General features: G+C 46.1%; 1 protein-coding gene across 9 annotated transcripts in view; it reads right to left on the bottom strand.

Moving 5' to 3' along the window:
* Positions 1-14,715: 14,715 nt before the first annotated feature.
* The window catches only part of KCNMB2 (potassium calcium-activated channel subfamily M regulatory beta subunit 2), a 278,655-nt gene continuing 269,036 nt past the window's right edge, over positions 14,716-24,334 (bottom strand). For all 9 annotated transcript variants that reach the window (XM_088669208.1, XM_035133238.3, XM_035133240.3 and 6 more), the window contains one exon: positions 14,716-17,910. In XM_088669208.1, the coding sequence (XP_088525334.1) occupies positions 17,626-17,910 (285 nt within the window). In that variant the 3' untranslated portion in view covers positions 14,716-17,625. The remainder of the gene's footprint in view (positions 17,911-24,334) is intronic.

Raw genomic sequence — 24,334 nt, 5'->3', positions numbered from 1 at the left:
ACCCAGCAAGTTTATTTCTGTAATTTTGGAGCAGATGCCTTTGGTTGCCATTTTTGCAAATGCTTCAGTTCTGGTTAGGAAACACGTGCTAGGTTATTTTCCATTGCTCAGAGAACAGAGCATGACGGAGCCCATGGTGGGTTTAAAATTAAAGCCATAAACAATAGCCTGTTTAGAACAGAGCAGTAGCTCTTTGATGCGAACTGCAGATGGTGACACCTAGAGACAGAACACAGTATTACCCCTCCTAAGACAAAGAAGTCAGAAAAGCAAAAAGAAGTCAATAAAAGCAATAGTTGTTCCTCCAGTCATTATTAATGGTAGTACTTGATATTTGGGGCTCTTTTAATTCTCATCTGGCTCTTGTGAGACGGAGAAGGTACGGAAAACATTTCCCCCTTCCTGATTCTTTCAGTTCCTCCATAGCGAAACAGGGACTTTATGGACTCCGCCTCTTGTTCCTTATTAGGAACTCCAACTCTTTCTTCTCCTGTCTCTGAACAGCAATGAAATGTATGGTCCAGGCCAGGCACAGGCAAACTCAGCCCTCCAGATGTTTCCTATCATCCCTGACCACTGGTCCTGTTAGCTAGGGATGATGGGAGTTGTAGTCTCAAAACATCTGGAGGGCCGAGTTTGCCTGTGCCTGGTCCAGGCAATATTGACCTGCTCTTTTCTGTTTGTTTCTGGAAAGAAAGTTGTTTTTTGTTTATTTTCAATCATTTCATATGGGCGTGTGATGTTCTTTAAACCTTTATTCACTTATAATTAAATATTATAATAGCGCTTGCAGCACATTTATGGCTGGCTCTCAGGAACAAGCCTACTAAGATCGGCCTATCTGCAAAATCCCCCACATGAAAGTTACCAAAGCCAATGCAATTCTGTCTGTCTGCGCCCAGCCTTCTCTACTAAAAATCATGAGAATATCATTGTGAATTCCCCCAAATTAACCTTCTATCAAATGCACGTATAAAAGGTTTGTGTTCTAATGAACGTATGTGCCCTAGTCGATTAGCAGATCTAGTGACACAGCTGAAGGGTCTGGCTGCTTTTCAAAGTCAGCCCCTTCCATCTTCCAGAAGTTATGAGGTCGTTACAGGATACAAAGCACCATGGCCAGGCTTGCTTTTGCCAGAACCACACAACTGGAGTTACAATTAATATCGCTTTGCCCAAGGACTTCAGAGAACACAAGTGCATCATTAAAGAACCTGATCAAAGCTGGTCCCTTGGCTTTCCATGCCTGTGTTGCACCATTTTATTTTTTTAAAGCTCTTGAAGGTACTTCATGAATGCTATCAGCAGCTGTGCGAGTGAGCAGAAGATTAGTAAAAGGAGTCAATTTAGGTTGGGGCGTGTTTGAGAAGATGGGGGTTGATATTCTATATCTGGTGCTATTTCCCCCCTCCCCACCCATCTTTGACCATATGGCAAAGTGGTGAAAGGGAAGTGAAAGCAGACCCCCCTCTGAGTTGAGCTTTGCAGCATTCGGCAATTTCCACAACCTTTTCATTACGTTCTGCAGCTGTCTTGCCATATTATAGTTGATGCCAGAATCCTCCCCCCCGGGGGGTGGGGCCTGTGCAAACACATCTTGCATTGTCATCAGACTTGCTTCTAACACTTTCTCTAGGCTGAATGTGTGCAAACACCTGTGTTTTTTTAGGTAGGGTTTTCTTTTTTTGGTCACTGAGTGGGCCACTGTTTCAAGTTTCTCTAGGGGGTACTGATTTTGGTGGAGGTCTGGGGAGAAGAAGATTCCCAGTGAGATTTAGTGGCTCATTCATAGAATTGTAGAGTTGGAAGGGACCCCAAGGGTCATCTAGTCCAACCCTCTGCAATGCAGGAATCTCAGCAAAGGCATCCATGACAGATGGCTATGCTTAAAAACCTCCAAGGAGGGCGAGTCCACAATTCTCGACTATATCCAAGATTAAATTGCAAAGGAACAATACACTGTTTTTTAAATTGAATTTTATAAACACAAAAATGCATTAGGAGTTCACATTCATGCCGTTTCATGCTCAATAAGCTTAAAATGCACAGTGCCCAATATTTATTTATTTTTAAAATATATTTTCTATTATAGATTTCTTAGTTTACAAAAATACGTGTGTTGTCTCTTTTTTCAAGTTGTGTTTTCTGCAGATCAGTTTCATTTGTTGTGAGACATTAGTGTTGCATACAGTGTTAGGTTAGGAAGAAAAGAGGGGGAAAGAGGGGGGAGGGGAATGGTGAGTGGGGTGGGATTGTGTGGCAATGCTTATGTTCTTCTACTTTGTGTATGTGTGGGGTTTTGTGTCAGCGTCATTTGTGTGGGTTCTCTTACTATTCGCTTGTTATATTTCCTTGGTGGTGAGAGAGGTTGGGGGGTGGGCTAGGGTGTGGTTGGTTGTCTTTGGTTGGCTGTAGTGAGATTTGTTTGTTTGTTTGTGTGTGTGTGTGTGTGTGTGTGTGTTTGGATCAGGTTAGCCAGATTGATTTGCATGCTGTCGGCGGATTCTTGTCGTTGTCTTGTTGGGCTGTGCATGTGATAAAGGGGAACAATACCAGGGTGAAGGCATCCTCTTCTATTTGTTCTCGTGTCAGTTTCAGTTTATTGGTTAGCTTCTCCAGTAAGGCCATTTCCCATACAATTTGATACCATTGGTCCATGCTTACTCCTGACAACTCCCTCCAGTGTCTGGCTATGATGCTTCTGGCTGCTGAGAGTAGGTGGGTTATGAGCTCTTTATGATGCAAGTGGGCATTATTATATTGGAAGATGTTTAGTAGGGCCAGTGTGCCCAATATTTATGTATCCAGTTCACATCTGAAGGTGAATCCAGCTAAGCCACACTTTCAGAAAAAAACATGAGAACAACACGAGAACCAGAACATAGCCTTCTCTGAATTTTTCAGTGCCGTTCTCTGGCTAAGTAATAGGGACAAAAAACACATACTAAAAATGCACATCCAAATTTGATATAACCACCCATCCCCAATACTGAGATAGATGGTCCAATAGTCTGACTTCATATAAGGCATCTTCTCGTGTTCCTATCTTTTCTTTGCTCCTTTCACTGCCTGCTTGCTCAGAGAGGCCAGCTGAATAGGCAACAACGGCAAGGAGAGGCAGTAGTCAGGCCAGGGGGATTCAGGGGTCAGTCGTGTGCCCGCTGCTGAAGTATGTGCCTTGGCAGGTGCCCAGTGAAGCTGACCTCATGCCAGCTTCAGGGTCCAGCTGTCACTCCAAGACTGCTAGAAGTCAAAGCATTGGAGAAGGTGTCTGCAGAGGAGCCATTCAGTTTGACAAGCCACTCTCTGGGGGAAATGGCTGTGTCTTGACTCTACTGCACATCCATGTAAATGCACAAGCATAAACACAATAGTTGTTGTTGTTGTTTAGTCGTTTAGTCGTGTCCGACTCTTCGTGACCCCATGGAGCATAGCACGCCAGGCACTCCTGTCTTGCACTGCCTCCCGTAGTTTGGTCAAACTCATGTTCGTAGCTTCGAGAACACTGTCCAACCATCTTGTCCTCTGTCGTCCCCTTCTCCTAGTGCCCTCAATCTTTCCCAACATCAGGGTCTTTTCCAAGGATTCTTCTCTTCTCATGAGGTGGCCAAAGTATTGGAGCCTCAGCTTCACGATCTGTCCTTCCAGGGAGCACTCAGGGCTGATTTCCTTAAGAATGGATAGGTTTGATCTTCTCAAGAGTCTCCTCCAGCACCATAGAAGGATCATTGATTGATCCTTCTAAGTCTTCTAAGCCTGCGGTCATTGCCACATCTTATAACAATGAGCTCCTTCAATTGCTAATGTGCCATGTAGAAAAAATACTTGCTTTTTATCTGTCCTGAATCCCCTACAATAGGAAGCAGAATTGTTCAGCTGCCTATTGTGTTTCCTATGGTGCTGGAGGAAACACAATAGGCAGCTGAACAATTCTGCTTCCTATTGTAGGGGATTCAGGACAGATAAAAAGCAAGTATTTTTTCTACATGGCACATTAGCAATTGAAGGAGCTCATTGTTATAAGATGTGGCAATGACCGCAGGCTTAGAAGACTTAGAAGGATCAATCAATCAATCAATCAATCGATCTATTGATCCATCTGTGTTTTAAAAGTCTTTCTAGGGCAGCAAATGATGGCAATACAGATCTTGTCCTGGCCACCTCACCTAGAATTTACAGTTCCCAGTACATCTAACAAACAACAGTTCCCAGGATTATTTGGTTGAAGTCATTTGCTTTAAATGTGTGGTGTATAAGGAACCTCAATATTGTCTATATGACGAGTGGGCAACCCTGCTCATGTCTGTTCAATGCATTGTTATGAGTTTGTGGGTGATAGACTTCCTTACATTTCCAGATCCAGTAGGTGTTAGAATTTAAGTAAGCCTTGGGGTGTTAGAACTGGGTGCTAAACTCTTGTGTATTAAGCCAGACCCGTGTGTATTATGCTGTGTGCTAGACAATGCTAATCCCTTGGAATCAGCAAATGTTAAAAGCTAATTAAGCAAGGCCAGCTTCCTCATGAGGTGATAGCCTGGCAGATGAGCCATTAAAAAAACAACGAAGGAGGGGGCCCTCCCTCCCTCGACAGGCAAAGCTAGAGCTTAGGTCAGAGAAGCTTAGATTTAGCAGGTATGTGACAGAGAAGCAAAGCAGGATACAGTCTATGGTGGCGGGTGTCTGTTGGATCCAAGGCTGCACATATCGGAGAAGCAAGACCCTCTTGGGGTGATTATGCTGTGAACCCCTCCAACGTATGCTCAGGTTGCACATATATGTAAAGAAACCACATTTCATAAAGACACTGCAGTCTCTGCTGTGCCTCATTTCCAAAAGGAAACATAAACCCTGGGTAAATTCATGGAACCCCTGAAATCTTGCATGGCTTGGAGACTGGGGGGTGGTGTGCAACAGTATATAGCAGTCTGCAAACAGCCATTGAACATCTCCATTACTCTTTTCTTACAAGGTAGCAGAGCCTTATAAAAGGTGGATCCCCAGTAATTTTTGTTGGCCAAAGCGAGCAGTGAAACAGCGAGTTTCTCATAACATGTAAAGTGTCTCTTAGTTTCTGTTTGCTGCTTGTAAGATGGGAGTAATGGTGTTGTACTTCACAGGCAAGGAGGACAAGAGAAGTGAAGCACTTGAAGGCTTTCAACTGAGTGCAGCTAATGATGCTCACATCTTCAATTCCTGCCTGAAGAGCCATTTAGAGATTCTGGAAAGACTTTAAGATGCTTCCCAACCAACAGGGAATGTTTTATGTTTGGGCTTTGTTTGCTTTTTAACCAGCATGCCCCCTTCTCTTTTTGTGTTTATATTGGAGTATTTTTTTCACTTGCTTTGGGCATCAAGCGCATTAATTAATGGCTTGTTATCGCAGCGATCAAAGCATTCGTGGCACTGAAAGGCCTCTGCCTTTGTTTAATGTGGAGAATGCTGTGAGGCTCCTCAGACGGTTATGAAGAGCCCCAGATAAATTGCCAAGTGCATTAGCAGCACACAACGCAAAGTGCAGCAGTCTTAGCTAAGTCGGGACACTGATTAAAGATGTCATGTCCCAAAGGAAGGTGGTCTACACACCTTTGCTCCTGGGAAAGGAGAACTTGCAATGGGAAGGGATGCAGCTTAGTGGTAGAGCAGCTCCTATGCATACAGAAGATTGCAAGTTCGATCCCCATAAACTCCAGGTTGAAGTGGGAAAGACTCTTGCTGGAAACTCAGTTGCCAGTTGAGGTGAACCAGGCCTGGGGAACCTGGGACCTTCAGTATATTGCTGGACTCCCAACTCCCTCCAGCCTTGATCCAGGAAACTTTTCTTACATTCTTATGTTAACCATAAAGGTAAAGGACCCCTGACAATTAAGTCCAGTCGCGAACGACTCTGGGGTTGCGGTGCTCATCTCGCTTTACTGGCCAAGGGAGCCGACGTTTGTCCTCTTCCTCAGACAGTTTTTCCGGGTCATGTGGCCAGCATGACTAAGCTGTTTCTGGCGAAACCAGAGCAGTGCACGGAAACTCTGTTTACCTTCCCGCCGGAGGGGTACCTATTTATCTACTTGCACTTTGACGTGCTTTCGAACTGCTGGGACCGAGCAACGGGAGCTCACCCTGTCGCGGGGATTCGAACCGCTGACCTTCCAATCGTCAAGCCCAAGGCTCAGTGGTTTAGACCAGTGGTCCTCAACCCCCGGGCAACGGACCGGTACCGGTCCATGGATCAATCGGTACCGGGCTACCCAAGGAACATTAAATACAATTAAATTAAAATTATTAAATCAAAACAATCTAAATAAAATACAAACAATCAACGCCCCCCCCCTCAGCGGGTCGCAAAACAATCAACATTCCCCCCTCAGTGGGCCGCAGTAAAATGATCAAACGTTGACTGGTCCGCGGCGATAAAAAGGTTGGGGAGCACTAGACCACAGCACCACCCACGTCCCATGTTAACCATAGTCATGCCCTATTCAGTCCTATTATTTGCTATTTTTGTTTTGTTTGAGAGGCAGTGTAGTGGTTCAATGTCAGGAGCGGGTTTCAGCAGCCGGTCAGCAATAACTCACACGGCACCAGTGAAGTTAAATCTTTATTCAAAGAAACAAGGCAGCTCTGGAGGCCAGGACTAATGAGCACAGAAACTCTTCCCATTAGGTCTTGCACCAAGGAGGCCATTGTGAGGACTGAAGGTCCCTGCCTTCCCACAGTTGCATAAGTCTCCTCCTCCCCTGAGTGTCAGGCTTCAAGGCCAGCTTCCTTCTCACTTTGACTATAGATAAGCAATGCAAGATAAAGCAGTCTCTTACCAGCAACAGAAATGTTTAATGAACGCAGAAAAAGAACAAACGACCATTCTCGCAGTGCAGGTGCTCCCAAATAAGTTCCTCCCACTTTCATCTTCCCATCTCCTATTTACCTGATCTTTCAACCAATTAGCCTTCTGTGAAGTTACCTTATCCATCTTTTAGCCCTGGGACTAAGGGGCTGTATACCTTCCAGGGAGGGAGATTCGGTTAACTCCCTCTCCTCCCGTTCTGCCTCTTCTTGTTGTCCGCCTCCCAATTCTGCCCAACTCCCGTCCTCCGAACTGTGTCCCTCAGCAAACCATCATTCCAGGTCAATACTACTCTCCTGCTCCTGTGGAGCCCCAGGATCCTCGTTCTGAGCAGGGGGAGAGGGGGGCTCCCACCACTCCTCCTTCAGAGTAGTACTCCCCAGCCAGATCCCTGACATCGGGTCCCTCCCAAGGAATCTGAGACTATCGTCATGGCTTTCTTTGCTCCTCCCTCTTCATACCTCTTCTTGTTCTGGGAGACCAGAGGTGAGTGTATCTGGTCGCAGCAGGAGGGAGAGACCCCTGGCTTCTTCAGCACCCTGCCTCTGCTATGCCTCTTGATCCTCCTTTGCTTCTGCCTCTGCTTCTGGACTGCTCTCTGCCACAGCCTCATCCTGCTCACTAAACACTATTACCTCTTCAGCTTCTGACATCTTCATCTCCCAATCTTTCCCCTCTGACCACTCATCGCCATCCCACCACCAATTCCCGGGCTCTGAGCCTTCTTCGGGGGGGTGGGGGTGGGTGGGTCCTGGGGAGGTTTCTCCCACCACTCCTCTGCATTCATCCAGTCCATGACATTAGAGTACTGGACTAGGACCTGTGAGACCAGGGTTCAAATCTCCACTCAGCCATAAAGCTCATTGAGTGACCTTGGGCCAGTCACTCACTCTCAGCATAACTTACCTCACAGCTTTGTTGTGAAGGTAAATTGGAAGGGGGGGAGGAGGATGAGAACCCTGTATTCTAGACTGAGCTCCTTGGAGGGATATGAATGCAATGAGCCCATACAATAAATAAATTAGTTTTCTATTATTTTATTGTCCGGCTATTGCTGCTTTTATTGTCGTAAACCGCAACGAAACTTTTGGCAAACAGCAGAGTGAACGTATTTTAAAGTAAATAAAAAGAACCTAGCTACTGTGAGGAGAGTTTACTTGCACTCTAGCGCACTCCAGTCTTCTCGCGACTGCAGTGTCAGTGTCATGCACATCATTAAAATGTGATCGGGAACAACCTTGAAAAGTTCTGCTTGCGCAGCCGGCGATGCAGAACGTCAGCAAACCACTTGAAAACAACGGGCCCTGTCCCACATACCGGAGAAGAGCAAGGCCACGTTTTGACCTTGCTAGCTAGTGAAGGGTTTCGTTTTGTTTCCACCTGCCCCCTTAGGCAGTGTGTGTCTTTTCCACAAAGCTGAAATGATAAAAAATGAGCTTGGAAATTAGGAGCTGTTAGCAGACCCCGCTATTCCCCTCACAGAGCTATGGTTCCCAGAGTTCCATAGGAAGAGGGGCTGGTGGTTAAACCACGCTGGGAATTGTAGCTCTGTGGGGGGAACAGGGGTCTCCTAAGAATTCTCAGCACCCTTAACAAACTACAATTCCCAGGGTTCTTTGGGGCAGGATCCATGACTGTTTAAAGTGGTATAGTACTTCTTTAAATGTATAGTACAGATGTGGCCTTAGGCTCAGAGCATCCTCATATCCCTCAAAACTTCTTGGTTTCACCGAGGGCTTTGGGCGAGTCTCTTATTTCTTTTCAAGGAACCACAGAATTGCAGAGTTGGAAGGGCCCTTGAGGGTCATCTACTCCTTTTGGAATTCTCTCTTCGCAGCTAGGCTTTCTTTTTTGTCCATCCCAGCATGGCATACCTGACCCCCGAGTTAACCTCGCTCAAATACCAAGCAAGCCGGTCATCTTTCCCCCAGTTTCATTTCTACGTTAGTTTCTGGCCTTGATAGGCTGATTCCTGGATGGTTTTTCCTCTGAAATGAAGGTAAATAACTTTCTCCCATTGAAGCTCTCTCCTCCTTGGTCATTCTAATAGAATCTCATCTTTGTCTTGACATTATGATGCTTTGTAGCCCATCATCTGGTCAAATGCAAGGTCTACCAGAGCTGGGGATGGAAGGATCTGTCCATTCTGGCTCTCCTAGTTTCTCATGTTCCAGTCTTAAATCCAGCTCTCCACATTTCTGCAGCAATTTGTGTCCCCCCCCCCTTTTAATATTCATGGAAAATTAACCAGCATATTAGTGCGAATTTCTCCTACGAATGTGGGTGCATGCAGTTTTTAACTTATGCACACACTTACTGCAAGCAACATTCCCCTAATATAGGTAAAGTTAAAGGACCCCTGGATGGTTCAGTCCAGTCAAACTTGATTGTGGGGTGTGGCTCCTATCTTGATTCAGGCCAAGGGAGCTGGCGTTTGTCCGCAGACAGCTTTCTGGGTCATGTGGCCAGCATGACTAAACTGCTTCTGGTGCAATGGGACAGCATGATGGGTGCCAGAGCACACTGAAATGCCTTTTACCTTCCCACCACAGTGGTACCTATTTATATACTCATGCTGGTGTGCTTTCGAACTGCTAGGTTGGCAGGAGCTGGGACAGAGCAAGAAGAGCTCACCCTGTCACACGGACTCAAACTGCTGACCTTCCGATTGGCAAGCCCAAGAGGTCCAGTGGTTTAGACCACAGCGCCATCCACTCCCTAGTTTTCCCTAATATAATACGTTTTTGTATTACCAACCTAGCAGTTCGAAACACCGGTGGAAGTAGATAAATAGGTACTGCTGTGGCAGGTAGGTAAATGGTGTTTCCGTGTGCTCTGGTTTCCATCATGGTGTCCTGTTGTGCCAGAAGTGGTTTAGTCATGCTGGCCACATGACCTGGAAAGCTGTCTTGGACAAACGCCGGCTCGCTTGGCCTGAAAGCGAGATGAGTGCTGCAACTCCATAGTGGCCTTTGACTGGATGTAACCGTCCAGGGGTCCTTTACCTTTTTCCTTTTTATCTAAATTTTTGTATGCTGTTTTCAGCAATCCATTTTTATGAACAATTCCCCCCAAACTCTACATTTTTGCAAACCTTATTTGGTTGGAGAACTGCACCACAAAATTCAAATAACGGCGAATTCCGAAGGGTAGCAGTACAGTCATACCTTGCTTTAAGTACGCCTCGGTTTGAGTATTTTCAGTTTAAGTACTGCGCTGACCCATCTGGAACGGATTAATCCACTTTCCATTACTTTCAATGGGAAAGTTTGCTTCAGGTTAAATACACTTCAGGTTGTGTACAGACTTCCGGAACCAATTGTGTTTGCAAACCGAGGTACCACTTTATTTCGGTTTGCATGTTGTTTCAGGAAGTGTGAATGTTGTAGATTTGCCTTTCCATGTGAACAGAATTAAATTTCTTCCCCATCCATAATCACAGCCTTCATCAACCTGGTGCCCTCTAGTTGTTTTGTACTACAACTCCCATCTGTCCCAGCCAGCACTGTCTGGTGATTATGTAGTCCAAAAACATTTGAAGAGCACCAGACTGGTGAAGGGGTTCCTCTAGAAAGACATGAGCAGGGTGCTGTTTTCAATGGGAGGTGTCATTCTCCAGGTTGGTCCTGAGAACTACAAAGGTCTTTCTCAGAATCTACCCACCCGCCTGCGATTTCAGAAGCTCCAGCACATGGGGGGAAGGCAGCCAAATGCTGAAATCCTTATTCAAATTTCCGAGATCCATTATGTAAGAGCAACAACTGGCAAATAGCTCTCATCAGATGCGACCCTCCGGGAGATGATTGACAAAAAAACACAGTCCATTTGCTTGAGGATTTACGTGGCTGGTGCGAAGGCAGCTTTCAAAGTCCCACGGATGACATTTTAGCGGCTGCATATTTCCCGCATTTTGTTTGTTAGTGACAGGAGAGCTGATTATCCTCGACATTTACACATCAAATGCTGTTTTCAATATGTCAGGCCATAAACATTTTTACTGGCGCTCCTGTGGGTGAAACATCTTGACGCCATTGCAGCCTGTAATCATTTTGTTGACATTAGCACAGAGAACGGTGGGGCAGCGAAATAACGTGAAGTAATTGGATTGAGTGAGATAAAACAATAATTTAAAGTGAATTACCAGCCGGAGAACTGGAACAGTTAAATTCCCCCGCCGGTCCTGACAGCAGGGAGAGCATTCAGAATTCTGTTGAGTTTTAAGGAAGATTTGGCAACCTCGGGGAGAAGGCACAAGGGCGTACCCACCATGCGGCAAGTTAGGGCAGCTGCCCTACTCTAGAAGCAGGGCTGGTGGGCAGAGGTGGAGCACAGCCCGGCGGAGCGCGAGTTCGCCATTCCCGCCGCACCGCGCCGCACCCTCCCTCCAGCTCCCCGGCGTGCCCTCAGGCAAGGCCAAGCGCGGCGGGGAACCAGAGAGCGCGGCGCGGCGGGCGGGAACGCTCCGCTGGGCTGGGCTCCGCCTCCGCCTACCAGCCCTGCTGCTAGGGAGGGGCACAGCCCGGCGGAGCGCGAGTTCGCCGTTCCCGCCCGCCGTGCCCTCCCTCCAGCTCCCCGTCGCGCCCTCTGGCAAGGCCAAGCGCGGCGGGGAACCAGAGAGGGCGGCGCAGCGGGCGGGAACGCTCCGCTGGGCTGGGCTCCGCCTCCGCCTACCAGCCCTGCTGCTAGGGAGGGGCACAGCCCGGCGGAGCGCGAGTTCGCCGTTCCCGCCCGCCGTGCCCTCCCTCCAGCTCCCCGTCGCGCCCTCTGGCAAGGCCAAGCGCGGCGGGGAACCAGAGAGCGCGGCGCGGCGGGCGGGAACGCTCCGCTGGGCTGGGCTCCGCCTCCGCCTACCAGCCCTGCTGCTAGGGAGGGGCACAGCCCGGCGGAGCGCGAGTTCACCGTTTCCGCCCACTTTGTGGCCCCTCCCCTTCCGTGCCTTGGCCCCTCCCCTTGCCCCCCCTAGTTTTGATCCTGGGTACGCCCATGAGAAGGCAGTACTTCTGCCCAGAAAATAAGTTGGGCTATTTTTCCCGACTTGGTTGCTGTTCTCTCCTTTTGTGCTCCTTTGTTGCTTTTTCACACTTCTCAGAGATTACTTGGCCAAAGCTCTCGGCTCCCAGGAAAAGCAATTAGAGGTCAGAAGCTCTGCAATCCTGTCTCCACCAGAACTGGTGGCCTTGAACCGTTCAGTTAACTTTTCTGTCCCCCAAGCTGGTCACCCATGACAGAAATGTAGTGAGCCTTTAATTATAGTTCATAAACAGAGATGGAGGGAAGAGTAAATAAAAGCCAGAAGGGCTCGCAAGACAAACCTGAACACAAATGCTTTTCTGGAATGTTCAAGCCCTGTTTGGGTGCTGTTTGCTCTTGTGAGCGTCAACACTGGGAGTAAGGAATAGGCCCACTCTGAATGTCACATGCTGCTCCCTGAGCACAAACATTTGTGTCAAGGGGTGCAGGGTTAACTCCAATGCTTCCTGGTGACTCTTTTGTGCATTCAGTGCTATGTGCAAAGGCACATAGTGGACATCTGGTAAAGAGTGTACAATATCAGCTGTAGGGCTGCTAGTCGTGGCCGTACTCTTTGCTCCCATGTTGTGAGCAAATGATGCTCAAAATATCACTTATGTGTTGTTCTGCTATGAGAAACACAAATAAAGACACCCCCCCCCAAAGTAGGCCAAATTCTGTCAGCAAAAACAAATGAGGACTGATTCACATGACAATGTTCAGCTTCCCCATGTTGGCGTCCCTTGGGTGGAGACCTGGCAGTGTGAAATTTCGAACATGCCTCCAAATTGCAATTCCCAAATTGGCGTCCCTTGGGTGGAGACCTGGCAGTGTGAAATTTCGAACATGCCTCCAAATTGCGATTCCCATCTTTCTAGAAGGGCCACATTACCTTGTGAGGGCCACATGGGATTGGCAGAAGTGGATGGAACAACGAGTGTAAATTTAACCTCGACACAGTAGGTGCCACCCACCCACCTCTCTGGTCTCCATCCAGGTCAAGAAGAAGCATAATCAGAGTTCAAGGACAGATTTAAGCAAGACATGGAGGGCAAAGCAGGGGCAGGGACATATGTGGCCTGGGTCCAGTTCCAAGGGTCAGACAGAGCATTCTGGAGGGCTTTATTTGGCCACCCAGGCCTCAGGCCCCTGGATTCTGTTCCAGAAGATTCAGGGAAGGATAAACAAAACAGTCAATAGGACTGCAGCATCTTGCTTGCAAATAAGGGTGTGTGAGGTTGTGGTGTTATTTTATTTAGAGAAACTGATATCTGAGGCTGAAATTCTGCTCTATCTGCACTCTACATTTAAAGCTTAAAAATTTAAAACTTTAAAATGGAAAGCGTAATGCTGGTGGGTCAACAAAAGAGGTTTAAAGACTCTCTCAAGACAAATCTATTAAAAAAAAGTAGTATAAACACCGACAACTGGGAAACACTGGCCTGAGAACGCTCCAATGGGAGAACAGCCTTTACCAAAGGTGCCATGGGTTTTGAAGACCCTCGAACCCAGGACGCAAGGGAGAAACATGCTAAGAGGAAGGCACGCTTGGCCAACCCTCACCGTGATCAACTCCTGCCCGGAAACTTATGTCCCTGCTGTGGAAGGACGTGTGGATCCAGAATTGGCCTCTTCAGTCACTTATGGACTCACTGTTAAAACTGTGTTCATGGAAGACAATCTTACTCAGCTACGAGTGATCACCAAAGAAGAAGACATTTAAAGCAGTATCATACCACTTTGAACAGCCATAGCTTCTCCCGAGAGTGATATAACAATAAATCCCTCTTCCCAGGGAACTCTGGGAAGTGTAGTCCTGCGAGGGGCATCCTTAACCTGCACTTCCCGGAAGCAGTACTCTGCAGTGGAGCCAAGGATTCAGTCTTGCAAGTTGCAGGGTGTTTTCCTAGAGGGAAGCCACTTGCGTTGGAGAAGACTGCAGGATTGAACACCCGGCTCACAGCCGCAGCAGCGGAGGTGAGTGGACACAGCGTACCCTGCCCCAACTCCCCTCCTAACCATGTTTGTTAAAAGCCTAATTAAACTTTAGCTCCCCCCACCCAAGTTGATTCTGGACAGGATATGGGCAGGGTAAGCGATCCCTTAGTTGGGCTGGGGAATGGGACTCTGCACTCTTACAAACTCTGGCAGGGTTGCCATATTTCGAAAAGTGAAAATCCGAACACAAAAGTTGCTGAGCTATGGGTTTTTGAGCTATCTTTAATGAAATTCGCCAGAATCTACATTACCGACACGGGCTGCCATACATCCGGATTCCAGCGATTTCCGCCCAGACACTGTTTGCGAGGGATGAATTCCGGACGTATGGCAACCCTACACTCTGGGTATATGGTTTGGGTTTAGAAGATGCCACTGGGTTCAATGAGTCTTGCTCACAGATCGTTGCACAAAACTGCAGTCCCAATTACTTAGAAGACTTTGCCTCGAACTTCCCCAGGCATGTATGAAAGACAGTAAGAGACTCTAATCGTAGGCTGAATTTTGCTGGGATTTCGCTGCAAACATAGATCATAGGTAGGCAAACTAAGGCCTGGGGGCCAGATTCGGCCCAATCACTTTCTAAATCTAGCCTGCGGACGGTCTGGGAATCAGCGTGTTTTTACATGAGTAGAATGGGTCCTTTTATTTAAAATGCATCTCTGGGTTATCTGTGGGACATAGGAATTCGTTCACCCCCCCCAAAAAATAGTCCAGCCCCCCGCAAGGTATGAGGGACAGTGGACCAGCACCCCGCTGGGGTTTTGGGGGGGCACGGGAAGAAAAAAAGAGGCCATTTCTGATTGCCAAGCATATTGAAATCTCAAAGGTTTAATTGAATAATTTTTGTACCAAATCACACAGTTTTGAAGTCCTGATTACACGCCCCAGGAATTTATTTGCCTGAGAAAAAAAGCTGCATTATGGATTACAAGATCAAAGATTAATTTCACTGCTGCAGACTTCAATTGTACAGCTCAGACGACACTTGAACAGTTCATGGAGTCTTGTAACACCATAAAGTTTCCTCCCCAGCATTACATTATTGGAGTTGTGGCAGAGGAGGGGGGAGAAGTACGCGGAGAATGGATGAGCTGGACAGATAAAATGTGCTTTCTCCTTTTGGCAAAAAAAGAAGAACAAGAAGAAAAAAGGTTAACCTTTGCTTCCAATACAGATATAAATAGTTCTTTAAAAAAGTTCTATGGTAATTTTAGGGGATGATTGGTGAATACCTCACATTCTGCCTTTTAGGCCTTTCATGACCTGAACCTGACAAGATTGTCTTCTTAGTGTAATCTAACAAAAGTTGTGAATAGTATTTGTAATCCCACAGAGAATGGGTGGAAAAATTCATTGCAAGTTTTGCCTTGCTCACCTTTCCCATTTGTCCCTATGACATATTGGGCTTTAACAATGACTCTCATAACTGCCCCAAAATGATATTCCTCTTTTTTCCTTTCCACTTTGTGACTTCCACTCCTCTCACCTACTCACACTTTACTCACACTTTACTCATGCTTTACTCAGACCCACTCCAACTACCACTCTCTCCACCTTGTTATGGTGGTTTGGATCTTTTGCCTGCTATGTGGCTATTCTCTGGCTAAATGTACCACCAAATGTACCACCTTTTCTTTTCAAGCTCTTGTACCAAAGCAGAGCTTGGAACAACAGAAACAAGACCTGCTACTACCACTTGCAAAGTGTCTCCCTAGGCAGCCGCTTAGTGTTCCTTAGTGTAATGCATACCTCAGAGCACGTACATAGGGTGCTTCCAGACTGTCTCTCTTTTCGGGTGGGATTCAATTGTATGTTGGCAAATTCAGGTTACATAATCAAACTTGGTCTGGAGATCTTGTGCTTCCCCCAAACATCAGATTTTTTGTGATTAGTAAAGTGATGGGAAAATGCAGCAGAAAGTGGAGGGTACCATTTGCCTTGACACAATGTTGTCTAACCCCGCCAAGAAAATCAGAATGCACAATAAATAGGTCATCTGGAAGCTGCTATGATTTATGCATCTTCCTGGTTCTGCAGTCTTACCGCAATTCAGTAAATCATGTGAATTTCATCCCCTCCCTGCCCAATATGCTCTTGAATTTTTATTTTTATTTTGCTGTGTACTGGTTAAAAAATGCCCACTTCTCTAGGAATAATATTATATTGTACCCATTCTCTTTACTGGCCTCTCAAATTGAAGGATGTTTTGCAAGAATGGTCACAACCACATTCTTATGCCACTTCAAATCCTGCAAAGAATCCTGGGAGCTGTAGTCTGCTATGGGCGCTGACCTTATAGACCTACAATTCTCAGCACCCTTAACAAACAACAGTTCCCAGGATTCTCCTTGACTGTGAAAGTTGTATAAGAGAGCCTTAAGTTTATGAAGCAGATGCGACCTAAGTTTATGAGTGGAAATGCCACTGTGAATGGCCTTTAAGACTCCCCTCATCCCCGACGCCACTCTTCTTAGTGACAAGCATATCCAGATTTGGACATTACGGAATACAAGAAGGGCACTTCTCACTTTCAGTTAATAAAAGAAATAATAAAATATAACATCTTCATATTACAATACACCACTAGTTTTAATATATGTTTTTGTCCTCTTGTCTAGTATTTCTTTTTTCTTTTTTAAAATATACAGTAAAAAAATCTAAAATAGTTGGAAGTAAAAAATGAAAAAATAGCTGACTATGGGTTGTATTTTTGTTTTTTTAAACTTCTTCTTTACAGTGATATGGTAGCAAATACAAGGGAAAAAAATACAGAGAATAAACTTGTACGGAAAGTGTTTTCTGGTCCCATCTCTGCCAACAGGGCTCAGGTTGGAGTCGGAGATGAATGAAGTCGACGGGTGTGGTGATTAATGTGGTTTGTGGGGTTTGCTTTTTTGGCTGTAGCTTTGGTAGATAATGATCCGTGAGTCCAAGATATTGCAAATAAATGTCTAAAACACTGGAAGGGAAAGCTTAACCCTGAGCATGAGGCCAACATGAAGACAATTGCTCTGATCCAGAACTTCTTTCTGCAATCCAGAAGAAAGGAAGTTTGCTCACATCCCAATAAAATCAACCATGGCCAAAACGTCCTAAAGATTTTAGCGGTGGTAAAGTTTGATTAGCGTTATCTGGATCAGGGCCTGGATGTGCACACCCTGACTTCCTGCTAATGTGTGGCTGCCCTTTGACCTTGGTTTAGGAGGCAGCGGGAGATACCACATTTCTGGAGCCATCTTAGTTCCACTTCAGCCAGACAAATCAACCCTCTCTCACCGTCCTCCAAATTTCCTTCTACTTCCCACGCCTTCTCCCTCTGCAGCCTTAAGTGGAACTTAAAAACGGTTCGCATGGACAGACACGCAGCATTGTAATACATTCCTCCAGAATGGGTTTGCAACGGAATGGTGATGCGTTTCATCGACAAGGCTTGGCAAATGGGTCACACTGAGCCCTATTTTGGCTGTAGAAAAAGAAAGGGGAAAGAAAGAAAGAAAAGGGGAAAGAAAAAGAAAGAAGTACCGATTTTGCGGCGTAAACCAAGATTATGTAGACGGCCAACGCAAATGGCGATTCCTTCTCCCATCACCTGCATAATAACAGCATCACGTTTGCATATAGAACAGCCTTTTTTCATTATTGCTCTACTTCATTAAAAATATAAGGAACTTAGAACAGACGTACAACGTTACAAACTTAAGGTTCTTTGGTGAAGAATGAAAAATAAACAACAACAGTATTCCAGCTGTCAATCCATCCCGGAAGTGAGCCGGCTGCTTCTATCTGTTGATCCTTTGGATCCTTTCGCAGAGGAGGGACAGATACTGGGTCAACTTGACCATGGCAACGATAGCAAGCCCTCCTATCATCATACAAGTTGGCCAAAAGAGGGAGTGGAACAGCACGTTGGAGCTGTAGAGTTTGGTTAGCAATACATTCTTTTGAATGCCTTCGGGGTCATAGTAACAGGAGAAGTGCTGGTACTTTCTGAAGTTCTCCATGACGACATTCACGAGGGACAGAGACTCTTCAAAGTTTTTGCCACACTTGGGTATATATGAGCACTGTCGGAGAGGGAGAAAGACAAATGAGATAAGAGACAGTATGCATCCCTGGCCAAACCAAATGCTTGTGAATATGTATATACACCCATATATTTAAATACAATTTGGCTTTCCTCAAACTTCAAACTTCAAGAAAGAAGATTCCACCTAAACATTAGGAAGAACTTCCTGACAGTAAGAGCTGTTCGGCAGTGGAATTTGCTACCAAGGAGTGTGGTGGAGTCTCCTTCTTTGGTCGTCTTTAAGCAGAGGCTTGACAGGCATATGTCAAGAATGCTTTGATGGTGTTTCCTGCTCGGCAGGGGTTTGGACTGGATGGCCCTTGTGGTCTCTTCCAACTCTATGATTCTATGAAAGAATGGATCTGTATTTATTTAGCTTTGACCAATCAGTCAAGAATTGGGCATGGAGGTACATGTCGCTTCCCGCTAGGGAAGATTTACAAGCTCCCGTTTTTGGATATTACAGAAGTATGAAAACAGGAAGCATCACTCACACTTCCTGCTTCGGCATCGCTTGTGACTTACAAAGTAAATATTCCAACAAACTGGCTTGATTATTTGAAAAGTAAACAGATCCAATCTTTTTTTCAGCTCCCCAAGCCCTTAGCGATCAAAAGTAGAGAAAAGCAAAATGCAGCAGTTGAAACAGCTAGAGTCTAGACCAGAATCTGGGTATTGGGCTGCAAAACTCGGAGAAATATACATAGGGATAGAAGAAAAGGACACCAGAATTCTTCTTACTGTTCAGTCTCTGCTGGAAATCTAAGTGCTTTCTCTTGCCTCTGGGATTGGTGTGATCAATGAACTGAAAAGGCTGCGCAGGTTTTGTGTTGACCTTCTGAGGCTTGGTAGTGCAGATCTTCTGGGACACAAGTGTCACTATTTCCCCAGCAGTGTCAGTAATACCACCGGCTCCGAGATGGCTTGGAGGTGGGAGGAAAGTGGAAACGGGTACCCCAAGGGACCCATGCTAAGGCCCAGACTCTGGATTCCTGCTTTCATTACTTTGCCACACACAGCTGTATTCCCAGCCTGTGGAACAGATGACACCTCGTCAAGCCAAACAGCTGGAAGTAACCACCAGCTATTGTTGCCTGCCACTGGCAAGAGCACCTCACTGTTTCTGTTTACCTTGTTATAGTAGGAAAAAGGGGTAAAACTCGGGTTAAATTACACAGTGTTTGGGCTCACGTCTTGAGGAGCAGAGCCCACATGTCTGGATGTTCCAAGATAAGGGTGCCAGGTGCACTAGGTTACCATAGCAACACCTACGAGGTTGAGCCTATGACTTGCTGAGTCATTCGCCCTCTCATTGGTTCAGGAAATAGGCCTATGTGTAAAGTTGGGGATCCTGATCTCTAAGGCATTGCTTTCATTGTATGATGTCTTGTCGGTATCCTGCTGTCCTGTTGCATGCCCTGCCCTACTCATGCCCTATTTGCTGTCAGGGTCTGACTCTGAATCTGTGAGAGGCCATGGTTTTTATACAATAGCATGAGCTATCGTAGTGATAGTGTTAGTGAATCTCTCCACACTTATGTATCTTTACTTCAAAAACCAGAAGAACTGTGTTTAGTGGATAATAGTGCTTGCCTTTGTCTTTTGTCTGGAAACAATAAACGCTTTGTTACTTTGAACGGTTATAAACGCTTTGTTACTTTGAACTGGAAGAAGCTGTTCAGCTGGGAGCAGGAAATCTCTGGAAGACTCTGCTGGGGATCCACATAGTCTGCTGATACATCACCCTAGTTGAGCTGTGGTGAACTACCAACAGACTTCCATAAGTCACCAACAAATTTCAAAATTGCTACCCGGGCTGAGCGGCGCGGCCCAATGGGACCATATGCCACTGGTTCTGAAAGTGCCACAGTGGCTGCCATTGAGCTACCAGGCCCAATTGTATGTACCGGCATACAAAGCCCTCAATGGCTTGGGACCCAAGTACCTAAAAGAGTGCCTTCACCAATATCAACCATCTCAAATTCTGTGATCTGCAGGTGAGGCCTTGTCAGCGGGTCTTGACTCATGACAGGGCCTTCTCAGTGGTGGTTCCGATTTGTGGAATGCCGTCCCTCGTGAACTGTGCCCGACTCCCTTATGCAATTTATATAAATAATATAAGTTACATAATTTTGCTGCAGCAGAAAGCAAAATGAATATTGTAGTTTTTAGTGGAAGATGAATCACAGCGGAATGGAAACAGTGCTGTATATGACGCACGCAGCACAGAATGGAAAACAATTGCTTTTTACACCCCTAAGTGTTAACACTTGGGGAAATGAGTTACTGCTGGTGCTAAGAGGAGGTGCAACACGGGATACTTCCAAGTGGTCCAGAGTCTCTCACATTTCTTGGTATCATGGGAAGAAACAACACTGCAGTCACTCCTACCCACACCAGGAAAACATGAATACTGTGCTTTACTGCTGGTGTGATGGCCTCCCAGAGATTAGTGGAAGCCATTTATTTCTCCTGGGATTCCGCCTAAAATGAAAGTAGAAAGCATCTCCATCATTCTGGTCGGCTTCAGAACAATGTTGCATGATGATCAGAGCAATAACCTTCATCTCACATCAGTGGTGGAGAACCTGTATTGCTGGACACGACTCCCACCATCCTAGGTCATTGGCTAGGCTGGTTGGGGGTGATGAGAGTTGGAATCCAACAATATCTTGGAGAGCCACAGGTTCCCCACTCCTGGTTTCCTGGCAGAGAGAAAAATGGCAGCCACTAGGTTCTGGCGTTGCCTCTACCAGAACCTCAAACTACACAGTGGTGGAAGTGAAAAAGGTCAGCCAGAGATGAGGATCTGGCTTCAGGAAATCATTTGCCGCCCACCATCTACCTGTGTCCTCAGATCTCATCTGAAAGTTCTTGTAAAAAGAACCTGCAGTTGAGCCTTATGCATGATTCATAGAAAGCTTATGATGCATGAAGTTTGTCCACTGTTTGGCAGTGCGTCTAAATAAACATGATCATCCTGTGCTTCATTTTCATTAAATAACAACAAGCTTCTGGAAGCAGGTAAGGCGTGAGAATCAGCAAGAAAACAACAATTAAAAGTCATCTGTTCATGGGCAACATCACCACTTCGCCTCTCAAGTCCATTCTGAGAGCACCCAGAAGTGCAGTGTAAGTAACTTAGTAGGGAGCTAGACTAACCATTTGGTGTGATTGATCTGGGATCCGGTTCTTTGTTTAGAAATTAAAAGGACGTGACCAGAGACCAATGATTATACCATGATACACTTAGTGAAGGCTGGGGGTAGGGCTGCAGTTCAATGGTAGAGCATTTGCTTTGCATGCAATAGCTTAGCTGGTTAGAGCGTGGTGCTGACAACGCCAAGGTTGCGAGTTCGATCCCTGTCTCCTCCATATCTGCATATTCCTGCAGTGCAGGGGGTTGGACTAAACGATCCTCAGGGTCCCATCCAACTTGACAGTTCTATTATTCTATGCAGAAGGTCCCAGGGTCAATCCATGGCATCTCCAGATAGGGCTGTAAATACTCTGACCTTGAAGAGCCACGGCGAGTCAGTGTGGACAATACTCAGTATAAGGCAGTTTCCTATGCTGCTAAGGTCAGTGAAGGCTGATCCAAATTGCCCCACCAAATTCAAGCTCCCCTCAGCCAGACCCCACCTGCCTGCCTTCTTACTTACAACCAGAACAGGGAGTGGCCCTGTTAGTCAGCTTCCTCCTCCTTAGTTTCAGTGTTGCATGGCATGGAGAAAGTGTTAGTTACAGGTAGGTAGCCGTGTTGGTCTGCCATAGTCGAAGCAAAATAAAATAAATCCTTCCAGTAGGACCTTAGTGACCAACTAAGTTTGTCATTGGTATGAGCTTCCGTGTGCATGCACACTTGAAGCCGAATGTTGGAAGATTCAGGACAGATGAAGGAAAGGATTCACACAATTATGGAACTCATGGAGTGATGCTCACCAACTTCCAAGACTCTAAAAGAGGATTGGAGGACAAAAATCATGTAGGGAAAGGCTATCAATGGTGTCTAGACAGGATGGTTATGCTCTGCCTCCATGGTCGGAAGCAGTAATGCTTCTGAATGCCACAGGAGGGAAGAGAACTCGTGTTCTTGGGTCTTGCTTGATGGATTCCCACAGGCATCTGGTTGGCCACTGTGAGAACAGGGTGCTGGACTAGGTGGGCCATCCAGCAGGCTCTTCCTATGCCTTTGCAGAACTCAACAGGGAGGAAGATGGGGACAAAACTGGAAATTAGTTGGCTCCACCTGCCATGGTCTCTGGCTCTACCTACCTGCTGCCTTACTAGTTCAGCCACTTAAGATACATGCACCATGGGTGGAGGAGAGTGGTTCAAGGGCACACCAGGCCTGGAGTTTGAGTAACCATGCCCAGAAAAATTGGAAGTCAACAACAGCATGGTTGTGTCCTGCTGGTTGCTGCTGGGCACTTCTTGGGGTACGGAGCTTGTCTCACCTCTGAGATGGACACAGAACATCTCTGCCTAGAGTGGATTTGCTGAAGAACTCGGCAAGAGAATTTTAAATTCCATTTTAGGTCAGGATGTCAAGCATTACCATCAAGGGATGTTGCATTAACAAAACTGATTTGGGATTCAGTTTGCACAATGGTATGTCAGAGGGCGGGATGGGGGAAAGAAAAAAGGAGAGGAAGCCCTAGAGAGGCAATCATAACCTGTAAAAACAGCCTTGAGTCAAGCAAGCATTAACTGTACCTGCATTAGATTAAGAGGAAGCAGCAGCTGGGGGGATTTAAGTGTGAATATAAACAGGCAAAAGCTCTTTGAGATTTCAAGAGCTAATGTAGCATAGCAGCTAAGGGCCAAACCAGACATTGCAGGCAGCCGTGGGTAACTTTTATCTGACACATTAAAAAGCCCTTAAAGGAACCTGGTACTGGGAGGTGATAAGCTTGGTAGAAGGAATGGCATAATTGCTGTTTAACTGTTTCCCGTCTAGCTGTTTTTCTGCTTACAATTGCTCCCGTGGTGTTTGTGTGAGTGTGAAATACAGATGTTTTTAAAACAAGAGCAGCAGCAGCAACAACAACTAAACACGAGAACTACCATTGTTGTTTATCCAGCCCTGTAATCCTTGCATAACTCTACATCTATTCTGCACCAAGCACCACCGAAACTAATTAAACTGCCATAACATCCTTTTGCACTCTTGTCTTTAAATAGTTGCAAACTCCAGAGTTTGGGGTTTTTACATCATGCCCAACCTCCCCCTCTGCACTCCCTGGCTGCCTCTTTAGCTGTTTTTCTTAACATCTATCCCAGAGAAGGGTAATGCAAAAGCTTGCTCACTATTTTGTGTCATTTTAGTTGGTACAAAAAGAAAGGTCTTATTTTGGATTCTGCTACCTGCCATTGGAGCAATGCTGTGGATTAATATTGGCTATAATGAGAACCTCTGGTTTGGTTGCATCCAGTGTGAGATGAAGAGATAGAAAGAGTGTCAGGCAAGCAGAGGCTTTAAAAAAAGTCCCCTCTCTGAACAACTTTTTTTTTTGCAGGCCAAGATCTACATTCTGTCTCTATAATGGAATAACGAGGGACATTTTGAAGAATGAAAAATGGCAAGCGTTTTCTCTGCCTCCCTCGGTACAGCACACAAAGTCCCAGAAAATGCCACTGCTGCTTTAGCAGTCGGTGGTTGGGAATGACTGGTAGACAGGCATCATTGTGCGTGTTTCCCCTGACAGCACACAGGCCCCAAGGTGGACTTACCCCTTTCAATTCCCTAAACAAGCAATAATCACATTTTAAAGGTAAAGGGACCCCTGACCCGTTAGGTCCAGTCACGGACGACTCTGGGGTTGCGCACTCAACTTGCTCTATAGGCTGAGGGAGCCGGCGTTTGTCCACAGACAGCTTCCGGGTCATGTGGCCAGCATGACAAAGCTGCTTCTGGCGAACCAGAACAGCGCACAGAAACGGTGTTTACCTTTCCGCCAGAGTGGTACCTATTTATCTACTTGCACTTTGACGTGCTTTCGAACTGCTAGGTGGGCAGGAGCTGGGACTGAGCAACGGGAGCTTACCACGTCACAGGGATTTGAACTGCCGATCTTCCGATAGGCAAGCCCTAGGCTCAGTGGTTTAACCCACAGTGCCACCCGTGTCCCTCTAGTCACATTTTATCCAGTGCTAATACCGCTGTATTGAGCACTGGGGAAAGAACTGCTGTTTGAGCCAAAAACGAGATGGAAAATTATTACATTTTTATCCCACCCTCCATCTGGGATATCAAAACATACTTAGTTCTTTTCAGTGCTTTTTTCCAAGAAAAATAGGTGCCGGAACTTACCATGAAGCTCTTACAGTAAGTCGCCAGGCGACTTGAGGCAGCTCTGAAAATATGCTGGTTTGACAACAGCTGCATTCACCGCCCACAGAGGTGCTAAAAACTATGGCAA

Source organism: Zootoca vivipara, chromosome 5 (assembly GCF_965207765.1).
Source record: "Zootoca vivipara chromosome 5, rZooViv2.hap1.1, whole genome shotgun sequence".
Classification (NCBI taxonomy): domain Eukaryota; kingdom Metazoa; phylum Chordata; class Lepidosauria; order Squamata; family Lacertidae; genus Zootoca; species Zootoca vivipara.
This window is presented reverse-complemented; position numbering and strand designations above follow the sequence as displayed.